General features: G+C 39.1%; 1 protein-coding gene across 1 annotated transcript; it reads right to left on the bottom strand.

The window, feature by feature from the left end:
* LOC109231481 (peroxidase 2-like) lies at positions 1,152-3,018 on the bottom strand. The gene is made up of 3 exons (XM_019397141.1): positions 2,687-3,018; positions 1,352-1,542; positions 1,152-1,233 (listed from the first exon to the last, which is right to left on the bottom strand). Exons 1-3 carry the CDS (start codon positions 2,933-2,935, stop codon positions 1,152-1,154), a joined length of 522 nt encoding a protein of 173 aa, XP_019252686.1. The 5' UTR covers positions 2,936-3,018.

Raw genomic sequence — 13,696 nt, 5'->3', positions numbered from 1 at the left:
GCCTATTATTTTTGGGCTAGTTGGTTGTAAATTGAAATATGGGCTATAAAATTGAAAAGTAGGGAGCCCAGTTGATCTTATGTGAAATTTTCCCAAAGAAAAATGGGAAGTACGTCTCTAGGCTCTAGCTAAGTGGTCACTTCTATATACTATTTTGTATGAGATTGTTTTATCTTTCCTGAGAGGTGGCGGAGTGTGTTATAGTTATTTTGTTCAGTCATATCAATACATTCTTGTGGAAAATCCAGTAAAAAAATACAGTTAAGAGTAGCATAGCCTCAAAGTCACAGCACCCATAATTTCCAGAAAAATAAAAAGACCCATAGACTAAAAGGTTAAGGAAAAAAAATTCAATAATGAGAGAACAATTATTAAAAAAAATAATATCAATAACGAGGAGACAAGCCAACATAATTGTCAATAGTGTCGTTTGGACAATATTCTGGAATAACAAGAAGTAAAATAAAAATTAAAGAAGTACTTTTAAAGCAAATTTTGTTCAAAACAAAAATACTTTTGGATAGTTGTAACTTGAGAAGACTTGTATTAAAAAGAACAAAGGCACAAAAGAGAAGAAATAGTTTCTTGGGATTAAATATGAGGGTTGTTTTGGCTGTATCTCCAATCTTTGTTACTTTATGGGGGTTGTAACTGCAGCTTCAATTTTTACTACATGCAACATACATTTGTCAATGGTCATTTAGGAAGAAGTAGCAGCACTTATAATATTTTATTAAGATTATATAGCTTTACGAAACTGCTATAAGCTTCTGGGATAGATTTTTGTTCGTAACGAGTTCCTGAATGAAGGTAAGGATTGAATTAACCAGCCAATGGCTAGTGTAGGTATGCATATGAAAACGAAGAATATATAGACATTCTAATTAAGATAAGATGATTGATGTAGTTTTCATGGCAGTTTTACAGGAAAGAGATTCGTTCGAGTGAGAAGAGCATTTTCTACATTTTTCTCTCTTAGTGATGGTGGGAGTATGGAAGGTGACAGGCAACAAATGGTAGGTTTAATGGAGCTTATGAAGACATTGATAATAGCCAATTTGGCTCCAAAAGCTAGAAGAAACTTCCCGTGATGAATAGTTTCAAATAATTACATATCATTAAAATTGCACTATTAACAAATGATGAAGGTATCAGAAATATCTGTTATGCACTAGGAACATCTGGATATGCACAAGCACAACAAGATCATTTAACGAAATTAATATGAGGAAACTGGCATACATGCCAGTGAATAAATTACACTTACAAATCAGTATAAGAACAAGAATCTTTTTTAAAAGAAACTTCAGGTAGTTACTATAAGAAACAAAGAACAAGGCTAGACTCATACCAGAACGATGCCACTCTCGTTGCAAGGACAAGGATATCAGAACAAGAGACCACCCCAGGGCATGCCTCCTCAATTTCATCCTTTATCATGTCGATGAAACTGAACCCTTTAAGTGTCCTATTAGGGATCGCCTCGCGTTCAACAGTCCCATTCTTACTACTGTTAGCAAGCAGAACAGATGCATCGCAACCCTAGAATGACAGAATTGTCATAAACATAAGAACTTAGAAAGAAAAGATAAAGATATTATTATCGAATTTTGAGTGTTTTCACATGTGATGTTAGCAATTGTCAGAGTCTTAGAGTGGCTATTGAGATTTAAGCATAAAAACTTCATTGACCTTGAATAATTTTAACTTTTCCTATAAAGTAAAGGGAATACTGAACTCAGTAAGCAAGGCGAGAAGAGTGCTAATGGCTGACAAAATATATAGTTAGAGTAAGAGTGCATATTTGAAACTCAAAGAGCATCTAACAGTTGAGGCCTCCATCCAAATCAAACAACTAAAACGAGGCACAAATATACATGAGAACATATGAAGAATGACAAGCGCATGGCACACAAATTAAGATAAAAAAGCAAATTGAAACGAAAGAAAACATCCATAAATATATGGCGGAAATACAAGCATTACTGCTCACATCAAGAACTACAGGGCATGACACGTAAGAATAAAACATCCAATGAATTGTGTACAGATAAAACTACATGTTAAGCATCTACATGCTAGAACTCATTAAGAGCACATTCTGAAAATAGGAATGAGAATAGTAACTGAGTAAGTTGGAACAGTTAAGATCCTTGACTTAGAAAAGACTAACACCAAGGCACGAGAACACATAAGTTCATATGAAGAATTAAAAGGCCATAATGCAACAAATGAAGAATTTCAAGGCCATAATGCAACAAATGAAGAATTTCAAGGCTAATTAAAGAAATGTCGGGGGAAATGAAAATGAAGTCACAATCATTACATGCAAAGAAAATATTAGAGTGAGATAAGGCACGAAACAGAATAGGAGTATTACGTACTGGGATCACAATCACTTACAGGGTAGAACCAAGAACAACAGTAAGAAGTGCAAAAACCAGCATTCCTCCCCATCCCCATCTCAATTTCCAACCCCCAAATAGAAGGAAAAGTAAACTAGTGCTAGAACCCACAAAACACCTGATTAATTGACTCTAATGTTCAATGCACAAAAAGAAAAAGAAAAAGAAAAGCACACATCAAGAATCAGGAAATTACATAACAAAATGTGGAGCACAAAGAAATTACAGATTAAGAAAAACCGAAACAAATTTGGAGAAAATGAGAGAGTAGGGTACGGTACCCCAATGAAACAATCATGGAAGAGCAGGCGCAAGAGTTGTGCTGGTGCATTGTGTTGCATCGCCACTATTCTGTGCATCGTAGACCATACCATTTCCCCCACATCCCTTTCGCATTGTTCCTCATAATAATTATATCTGAATGGCATGGCAGTAAAAGCACAACTTTCTGGCATTGTGCCCTGGGCCATCACAAGGAACGCAACCAAGAATAGCAGAACCGCCATGGAAACCCTGTTCTTGCTCAACATTTTGAATTTTGAGTGGAAAACTTTAAGACTTTAGAGAGAACGTAGCGAGAGTTTGGGGCAAGTGGTGGTGAGGACTTACACCTGACTTGCCTTCTAATTGTACCTCTCTATATATACAGAGTATATTAGCTAGCGCCAGTATTTCACATTAACGTATTAAGCAAGCGAGGGGGCGGGGGATAATAAAAGGCTTCTCCTCTTCTTCTTCTTCTTTCTTTTTAGGTGGAGAATAAAAATATTTTAGTCTGTGAGATATTTGTCCAAGTGATAGAGTAATTAAAAATGAAACAATTTTCACTACTAGAATTCCGGAAAAAAGCGACCAAACTTTAGCGACCTAAGTTGGTCTGTCAAGAAAAGCGACCAACGTTGGTCTCTAAATTGTAGAAAATAATAAAATAATTATTTTAAATACATTAGCGACCAAGGATGGTCGCTATTTGGTCAATAATTTCGTCAAAATGTTGACCGGACTGGTCAGACTTGCTTGGTCAAAGAAATACTGAGATTAGCGACCAACGTTGGTCGCTATTGGGGACCCACTTATTAAATTTTAATAATTATAATATTATTTAAAAAAATTATAAAATATAAATGCCACGACCCCAGTTCCCCCTCCGTGAACATGTCGTGACGGCACCTAGTCCCTACGACTAGGTAAGCCTAACAATGCGGAAGATAAACCATAATTGCGGAAGAAAATAAATAAAACTAAACTAGTAAAATAAAACGGTGTTTAAGGTGCCGCTCGGCACATACCACAACAATTCTCGAAGCTAACAACATTCCCAAAACCCGGAAACTCACAAATCACAAGCTAAGGGATACATAAGAGGCTCTGACTCAAGAATATCTATACAAAGGAGAAATACTGAAAGAGCTATACTTATTATAGAAAGCTGGAAAGGGACTCCTCGGTCTGCGGACGTAGCAGATATACCTCGAAGTCTCTACCGATACGCCTCCTTCCAAGGCTGACAGAACTGAGTGGGAGTACCTGTATCTGCACAACAAAAATGTGCAGAAGAGTAGCATGAGCACNTTTTAAATACATTAGCGACCAAAGTTGGTCGCTATTTTGATTAATAATTTCGTCAAAATGTTGACCGGACTGGTCAGACTTGCTTGGTCAAAGAAATACTGAGATTAGCGACCAACGTTGGTCGCTATTGGGGACCCACTTATTAAATTTTAATAATTATAATATTATTTAAAAAAATTATAAAATATAAATAAATATAATTTAAAATGAGCGACCAAAGTTGGTCGCTAATTAAAGGGTAAGTAGATAGAGACCAACTTTGGTCGCTAATATGGGACCCTGTTATAAAATTTTAATAATTATATTATTATTTAAAAAAAATTATAAAATATAAATAAATCTAATTCAAAGTTAGCGACCAGAGTTGGTCGCTTATAAAATAAAGACCAACTTTGGTCGCTAATATGGGACCCGTTTAACAATTATATTATTATTTTAAATATTATATAAAATATAAATAAATCTGATCTCCAAGTGCTGCCTTTTTAAGATGCATGTCAGCCAACTGAATTCTCTTCACATCCTCTTGTTCTTGAGCAAATATGTTACCATACTCAAGGAGCTTCTCAATAGTCGTTTTTGGCTGCTCAAAAGTCGGGGGTCCGTCGAAAGAGTTTAGAAGTTTGTCCCCAATAGCTTAAATTCCAGTTCCTGAAACTCATTTCGTCATCNAGAAAAATAATTAACTTTCACCTTATTCTTCTAAAAGTAAAATAAAAAGAAGTGGATGTTGGGTTATATTAAATCAAACTTGACCCTACCCATCTCTGTCCCCCCAAATTTTTCGTAATGATCAATGTTTGAGCTCAGTAGTCAGTCTTTAAATCAAACTTGACCCTACAGAGATCACTCTTTCTTATTGTTATTTTACTTCTAAGCCAAAACTTTAACATATCAAAAGCAAAAGAAAAGTTAGCTAAAAATATAAATACACTTTCTTCCTTACTGGTGGGATTATATCAGAATTTGGATCATGAACTATGAAATATAGCTACTTTTACTATCTTCTTTATTGTGCTATTTCTTTGGAAAGATCCAAAACTAATTTTGGGCTTTTCTGTAGTACTTAAGATAGAAAATTTTCAAATGAGCTCTACATCTGTTATCTGGTGGGTGAATTTTGGAAGAAAAGAAATCCACAAACACAGCATAAAAGAAGACATGAGAATGCGATAAATATTCGACAAAAGATCAGACGAAAAATACCTAGCAAATAACAAAAAAACAAAGTACTGGAAAAAGAAATCTCACCTTCCATCGATGGAGCTGCGGCGGACGGCGTCGCGGTGAATGTTGCTAGTGATGGCAGCGGCAGGTTGGGTGGGGGAGGGAAAGGGGAGTTTTGAGTGTGAGAGAGAAGAGAGAAGGAAGAAAAGAGGAAAATGAAAAAGAAAGGGGTCGGGTAGGATTTTAAAAGTATATTCAGACCGATTCGGTCAGAACTTATGTCAAAATACTCAAACCTCGTTTTAATAAACAATTCCGACCAAATCGGTTGCAATTTTTTATTTTTATTTTTAATTTTTTTAATTGTTTCCGACCGAATTGGTCGCTAACAGTTACGCGGTATTTTTCGCCAAAACTTCCGACGGATATGGACGGAATATCAGTTGTAATTATTATTAAAAGTTAAAAATATATTTTTATGCAATTTACGACCGATTCCGTCGGCAATTTCCGACTACTTTTTTCGGTCGGAATATTTCGGTCGGAAATTGGCCGTTTTTTAGTAGTGTAAAGGTTTGAATTCTAGTACAATGTGCTAGAATTTTACCTTTAAAAGCCCTAAAATTCAGTACCGTATATTTTGGATTTCGCTTGTAGAGACTTTTTTTTGGACTTCATTATATTATACTGAAGTTTCACTTGCAAAATGTTTGACATCCAATAGCGATCGCTGGAGTTGTTCAGCGAGTTGAGGGTACTTTTATCCAAAATATACTCGCGTTTAAATGAAGTGGCTAAACCTAATAGTTTTTTGAATTGTAGCTAAACACTAATAGCATGAATAAAAAGTGGCTAACTACTAAATTTTCACGTAATAAATATATAATAGGTTATTATCATTTTTAAGTAAAGACTAATGTCGCATATTTGCTACGGGTTCAATGGAACTCATTATGTTTCAAAGTATATATATTTATGTAAAAATAACTAAAACTTATAAATCCGTCAAGTTTAAATATTAAATATGTCTCTTTCTATATGATATTTCTTACTTTTATTTTTATTTTTGGTCTAGTACAAGGCCGGTTCTAAAGTTATGAATAGTAAGGCTTGTGCTTTAAGGGGCCCCATTTTTTTAAAATAATAGGTATATAGGTATTAAAAAATAATATTTATTACTTTTAATACAAAAGTAGAAACTTTTTATATAAAATAAAGCTGCTTTTCCTATATAAAAAAAGTAATAATTTGACTTACTTAAAAATAGGTAGATGAATAATTTTTCCAACGTTTCAATTTTTTACTTTTTTCATTAGGTTACGCACAAAATTTTACTCTCCCTTCTTACTTTGTCCAAATCAATCTTTCTTTCCCCAATCTCTTCATATTTCAGAAACCTCTACATATTTTCTTTCTTTCTCTTTTATATTTGTACTCACCTTCTTTCTCCAAGATTTTATTACTCACCTTCTTTCATCAAGATTTGATTAGTTCAAGTGTTCAACAATACTTTTAAGCTTCCAATAGTTCTATGCTTCTATTGTTCTCTAAATTTTTATCTAAGATCAACAATATCTCAAGAAAGACTAAATAAGTTCGCTATATTATTAATTGAAAAGAAATTATTAGAAAAAAACGATTATAAAAAAAAAATTATTAACAATTTTGTATCTCAAAAAATTAGAAGAACAAATACAAATATATCTTATAATTTTCTTTAAAAATTTAGACCTCATATTAACCGGTGACTTTAGGCCCACGTGTGCTTGAGCTGCCTCTGGTCTAGTAGCTCGAGGCTTAAAAGAATTCCAGCCATGAACTTTCTCTCTCGCTGAAAGTTAAGTGTCAAGACTCCGATCAATAGATAGGAATTATGTTAAGAAAGTAGACACGTGGCATCAATATTCTTACCAGGGAAAATCAAAATGTAGTCGCTACTTCAAGAGTTAACGTAGCTATGAATTCAATCTTATTGTGGCACGAACTGTGAATACGAAGCTTTAAAATTCAAGAAGCATTAACTTTAACTCTAGAATTCAAGAGATAGTGTATTGAATACCCCAGAATAGGAATCTCAAATGAGTTGTGTAATGAATTCATAGCCATTCATAGAAAGCTCCCTTACCATATGTTTTATACCGGACGTTTAAATTCTCTAACATATTTTGTCTTCTTACTCCAACTTCCCTCTTACAAACCCATTTGAGATTCCGAGAAAAATACATTGCGCAGAAAGGTAAAAAAAATAAATTATGTGATGTTTAATATTTAAATGTTACACAAGAGAGTGGGTGATTTGTGTGGTGTTCAATTTTCGCGTGCACAGATTATAGAAGGACCTGGTTCTTCTATGTGTTCCTCAAACGACTATTGCAGAAACAATAAATGCGGAAAGTAAAGAACACAAGTATTTTTACGTGGAAAACACCCGGCTCAAAGGGTGAAAAAACCACGACCTACTACTCAATAGGATTTTTCAAACACTTAACTAAATCACTGGGCCAAAACAACATTTGCAAAAACTCTTTGTAAACCTAAGGATTACCTCTAATCCCGTTGTGGCAACCAACCTCTAACTGTTGCGATAACTTTAAGTTAACTCTAACTTGAACACTCAAAGTACATAATACAATTACTTCTAGATAAAGCTGAAAGGTACAATTTGAAAATCACCTACTACAATGAAACTAGAATAAAAGACAGACACTTGGAACTGGTTCTTCTATCTCGTTCATGTAGCTTCAGGTTCGCACACTTGAATCACACAAGAATAGCTTGCAAAACGCGTTGCTATTTTCTCTCAACTCACGTTTAACTTCAGCTTTTGTACGTACCTATAAAGTGAGAACATCCCGCAATTTATAGAGTTAGTAGAATAGGAAATAACTAGAGTCCCACTGCTATCTTCTTCCTTGCTGGAGGAGTTCTAGTTATCTTCAACTTCTAACTCCTCCCTTATCTTGGATAGTGTTCTCTTCGAGTAAAGAGTCCTTCTCCTTATCAGTTATGCAATATTTTCGATCAGCAGATATCAGATATAACTACTTAAGCTTATCTCCATAACGACCCGGCCGGTCGGTTTAAGAATTTACGCCCCGATCCCCTATTAACTACATTCCTCGTGTTTGTTTCTACTATTATGAGTTGTCGGGAGGATTTATTTGGAGTTTTGGGACACATAGTCCTTAAATGAGAGTTTAAGTTTCAAAAATTTGGACCGTAGTCGGATCAGTGCGAAGACGTCCTCGGAATGGAATTCTGTTGGTTCCATTAGCTCCGTTGGGTGATTTCGGGTTTAGGAGCGTTTTCGGATTGTGTTTTGGAGGTCCGTAGCTTATTGAGGCTTGAAATGCCGAAAGTTGAATTTTTTAAGTTTCCGGTTCGATAGTGAGATTTTGATATCGGGGTCGGAATAGACTTCCGAAAGTTGGGGTAGCTCTGTAGTGTTGAATGTGACGTGCTTGCAAAATTTCAGGTCATTCGGACGAGTTTTGATAGACTTTTTGATCGAAAGCATAATTTGAGAGTTTTGAAGTCCTTAGGCTTGAATCCGATGCTAATTGGTTGATTCGATGTTGTTTGAGGTATTTTGAAGATTTGTATAAGTTTGGATAATGGTATATGACTTGTTCGCGCTTTTGGTTGAGGTCCCGGGAGCCTCGGGGTGGTTTCGGATGGTTAACGGGAAGTTTGGAGTTGGGGATTTGCAGCTGAAGCTGCTGAGTCTGCTGTCATAACCGCACCTGCGGCTTGGGGACCGCAGGTGCGGCCCCGCAGAAGCGGCTGAGAGACCGCAGATGCGGCCATGTGAGGGAAGGCCAGTTTCCGCAGGTGCGGTAGTTTGAGCGCACCTGCGTGAGCGCAGGTGCGGTAGAAGAAGCGTAGGTGCGGCCCAAGGGAATGTAATGAAATCTCGCAGATGCGCCCCTAGGACCGCAGGTGCGGGTCCGCAGGTACGGGGAAGTGTCCGCGGGTGCGGAAGTCCTGGGCCAGATCATATATAAAGGTTCAGTCGCGATTTTTGCCCATTCTTTCACCATTTTCATCCGAATTTTTGAGCTTTTGGGAGGTTTTTGAGAGAGGATTCAAGGGAGCTTCAAGGAGGTAAGATATTTGGGACCTAAACTCGTTATTATGGTTATTTTTATCATTTTAAGCATGAAAATTGAAGGAAAATCAGTGGCAAATTGGGGGTTAGGGCTTGGTTAATTGGAGAGCTTTGAGTGGTGATTTGAGGGATCATTTGAGGTCCGATTTTGGTAATTTTGATATGGTTAGACTCGTGAGAGTATGAGGATTTTGAAAATGTAAATTTTACCCGATTCCGAGATGTGGGCTCGGAGGGCATTTTGGTCATTTTACCTAATTTCACGTATTAGCTTAGATTTTATTTGTAGAATCAGTTACTTGAAGTGTTATTTACATTATGCAATTGAATTGAATAGATTTGAGCCATTTGGAGTCGAGTACTCGTGGCAAGAACGTGGTTTCGGGTTGATTTTGAGCCGGTTCGAGGTAAGTGGCTTGTCTAACCTTGTGTGGGGGAAACTCCCCTTAGGATTTGGTTTGTTGATAATTGAAATACCTTGTACGTGAGGTGACGAGTGGGTACTTGTTCTAATAGTTGAAAAAATTGTTTTCTTTAAGTAACTATAAATGTAATTTCCCTATTTTCCTGTTCATACCGTGTGTAATTTATGCCTGCTATTAGCTTAGGGAAGCATGTCTAATTGTCTTAATTGCCTTATTTGCTCAAACTGCCTTATTTGGATTATGTGTGGCATTCTAGGTTAGAAATATCTGTTTTTTTTCCTTGGTATGAAATTAGAGCTGAATTGAGTATTCTTCGTGTTGCTGTTGTGTGTTTACTTTGGGACTACGGACGGTATCCCGGGAGATCCCCCTACTTGTTTACTTTGGGACTACGGATTCGTATTCCGGGAGATCCCCCTGCACCTGTATTGATTTGGACTGTAGTGCGGGATACCGAGAGATCCCCAGCACGTATATTGAGGATACTCAGAGATCCTTGGGATACCGAGAGATCCCCACCATATATATTAAGGATACTAAGAGATCCCCGGGATACTGAGAGATCCTCAGTACACATATTGAGGATACTAAGAGATCCTCGGGATACTAAAAGATCCCCCGGTTGTTATCTCTACGTTGAGCTGTATTTATTTCCGTGATTTTTATGTCTCTATTAAAGTTGTTGTTGTTCTTTTATCCTGTGTTACTTCTTACTGTTGCACTTATGTATACTGTCTTATTCTACACTGTTATATCTTGTATTTCCTTTAACCTCAGTAGGTCCCTGACCTTCCTCGTCACTACCCGATCGAGGTTAGGCTTGGCACTTACTAAGTACCGCTGTGTTGTACTCATGCCTTCCTGCGCATGTTTTTCATGTGCAAATCCAGGTACTTGCACTCAGTCTTATCACGCTTGAGGCGAGGCGCTTTTTAGAGACTCCGAGGTATATCTGCCGCGTCCACAGACCCAAGAGTCCCTTTCTATTCTCAGTACTAGTATAGCCCTTTCTGTATTTTCCCTTGTTGGTAGACATTCTGGAGTTAGAGGTTATTTTGTAATCTTTTAGCTTGTGATTCATGGGGTTCCGGATTTTGGGAGTGTTAGATTGAGATTTTGTACTGTTATATGCTAGGCGGCATCTTAAACACTATTTAACCTTGTTATCTCGATTTTTAATTACTTTCTTCCATAATTGTTCCTTTTTTCCGCATTTGTTACGCTTACCTTGTCGTAGAGACAAGGTGCCGTCACGACAGTTCACGGAGGGCAAACTGGGGTCGTGACAAATTGGTAGCAGAGCTCTAGGTTCATAGGAGTCATGAATAACAAGTTGGTTTATTAGAGTCTCGCGGACCGGTACGGAGACGTCTGTACTTATCTACGAGAGGCTATGTAACCGTTAGGAAAATTTCCACTTCATTTGATTTCCTTGTCGTACGAGATTTTTGACATCACAATCCTAAACTTCTGTCTTCCATTCTCTCACAGATGGTGAGGACACGTGCTACTAGAGGTGACCGGACGCTCGTGCCCTTTGCGAGAGCCGTCAGAGGTCGGGGCCGGGGTAGAGGCCGAGGACGCGCACGCGGTGCAGCCAGAGCACCCACGCGAGCTACTACAGTGGAACCACCAGCAGTTCCAGCTAGAGCCCAGGTGCCTGATACGCCTACTGCTACCACTACTCCAGCACTTCAAGAGACTTTAACCCAGTTCCTGAGCATGTTTGGTACATTGGTTCAGGCGGGGTTAATTCAGGTTGTACCAACTACTTCACAGATCTGGGGAGGGATCCAGACTCCCGCCGTCCCCACTCTAGAGCATCAAGTTCCCATTGGTCAAGTTCCAGGTGTCATGGCGACATAGCCTATGGTCCCAGTTCAGCGGGTGGTGAGGATCTCTCGCCGAGTAGAGGACAGACGAGGTCAGGAGAGAGCGTATAGGGAGGCGAGGAGTCCTCGTAGACCAAAGAGATCCACTGGCCCTTATTTTGGAGGAATAGTACGGCATGGTAGAGGTTTTGTGGGTCAGCCAGCTCAGTTTGCGTCTCAGACTTCGCATAGTGTTTCAGGTGTTCAGGGGTCTCAGAGTACCTGTACCGCACAGTTCCCACAGCCACGTCAGGCGCGAGGTTGTTTTGAGTGTGGTGACATGCGCCATGTGGTGAGGTATTGCCCTAGACTAGGGAGGGGTGCACCCCCACAAACTTCTCAGCCACAGCGTGCTCTGCAGAGTTTCCAGGCTATGATTTCAGCACCAGTTGCTACCCCACCTGCCCCGCCAGCAAGAGGTGGAGGTCGGGGAGGTAGAGGTCGCCTTAGAGAGGGAGACCAGGCCAGATACTATGTCCTCCCTACCCGTACCGAGGTTGTCTTCTCCAATTCTGTCATCGCAGTTATTATCCTTGTACGTCATAGAGATGCATCGGTTCTATTCGATCCAACTTCCACTTACTCTTATGTGTCCTCTTATTTTTCCCCGTATTTGGGTGTATCTCGGGATTCATTGAGTTCTCCTGTTGGAGATTCTCTTATTGTGGACCGCGTCTATCGGTCGTGTTTGATTGCTCTTAGTGATTTTGAGACCAGAGCCGATTTGTTATTGCTCAGCAAGGTAGACTTTGATGTTATTCTGGGCATGGACTGGTTGTCACCCCATTATGCTATTTTGGACTGTCACGCGAAAACTATGACGCTGGCTATGCCAGGTGTACCGCGAGTAGAGTGGAGGGGTACTTTAGATCATACTTCCAGTAGAGTTATTTCATTCCTTAAGGCTCAGCGTATCGTTGAGAAGGGGTGTGACGCGTATCTAGCTTATGTGAGAGATGTCAGTATTGATACCCCTATAGTTGATTCTATCCCAGTAGTACGGGATTTCTCTGATGTGTTTCTAGCTGACCTTCTGGTCATGCCGCCCGATAGAGATATTGATTTTGGCATTGATTTGTTGCCGGGCACTCAGCCCATTTCTATTCCCGCGTACCGTATGGCTCCTCCTGAGTTGAAGGAGCATTTACAGGAATTGCTTGATAAGGGTTTCATTCGGCCCAGTGTATCACCTTGGGGTGCTCCTGTCTTATTTGTGAAGAAGAATGATGGTTCTATGCGTATGTGTATTGATTATCACCAGTTGAACAAGGTTACAGTGAAGAACCGTTATCCTTTGCCCCGTATTGATGACCTATTTGACCAGTTACAGGGTGCTTGTGCGTTCTCTAAGATTGACTTGCGTTCAGGCTATCATCAGTTGAAGTTCGGGAGCCAGATATCCCGAAGACTACCTTCGGGACTCGGTATGGTCATTACGAGTTCCTTGTTATGTCATTTGGGCTGACCAATGCCCCAGTAGCCTTCATGCATTTGATGCACCGTGTATTCCGGCCATATCTTGATTCATTCGTCATTGTCTTTATTGACGAAATTCTGGTATATTCTCGGAGTCAGGAAGATCATGAGCAGCACCTGAGGACAGTGCTCCAGACTTTGAGAGAGAAGAAATTATATGCTAAGTTCTCGAAATGTGAGTTTTGGTTGGATTTTGTGGCATTCTTGGGTCACGTGGTTTCGAGTGAGGGTATTCAGGTGGATCCGATGAAAGTGGAGGCAGTGCAGAGTTGGCCCAGATCATCCTCAGCTACAGAGATCCACAGTTTTCTTGGCTTGGTGGGTTATTACCGTCGATTTGTTCAGGGGTATTCATCTATTGTAGCACCTATGACCAGGCTGACCCAGAAGGGTGCTCTGTTCCGGTGGACGGAAGAGTGTGAGGAGAGCTTTCAGAAAGTCAAGGTAGCTTTGACTACAGCCCCAGTTTTGATATTGCCTACCGGTTCGGGGTCATATACTGTCTATTGTGATGCCTCGAGGGTTGGCCTTGGAGCGGTATTGATGCAGGACGGTAGGGTGATTGCCTACGTGTCCAGACAGTTGAAGGTACATGAGAAAAATTATCCTGTCCATGATCTCGAGTTAGCTGCTATATTTCACGCCTTAAAGATTTGGCGTCATTATTTGTAC

This window comes from Nicotiana attenuata, chromosome 8 (assembly GCF_001879085.1).
Source record: "Nicotiana attenuata strain UT chromosome 8, NIATTr2, whole genome shotgun sequence".
NCBI lineage: Eukaryota > Viridiplantae > Streptophyta > Magnoliopsida > Solanales > Solanaceae > Nicotiana > Nicotiana attenuata.
This window is presented reverse-complemented; position numbering and strand designations above follow the sequence as displayed.

Coding starts and splice junctions, on each gene's coding strand:
- LOC109231481 (XM_019397141.1), bottom strand. CDS start 2,935: ATGTTGAGCAAGAACAGGGTTTCCATGGCGGTTCTGCTATTCTTGGTT. Junction 1,543..2,686: donor TCCATGATTGTTTCATTGGG/GTACCGTACCCT, acceptor CTGTCATTCTAG/GGTTGCGATGCATCTGTTCT. Junction 1,234..1,351: donor ACGAGAGTGGCATCGTTCTG/GTATGAGTCTAG, acceptor CATGTATGCCAG/TTTCCTCATATTAATTTCGT.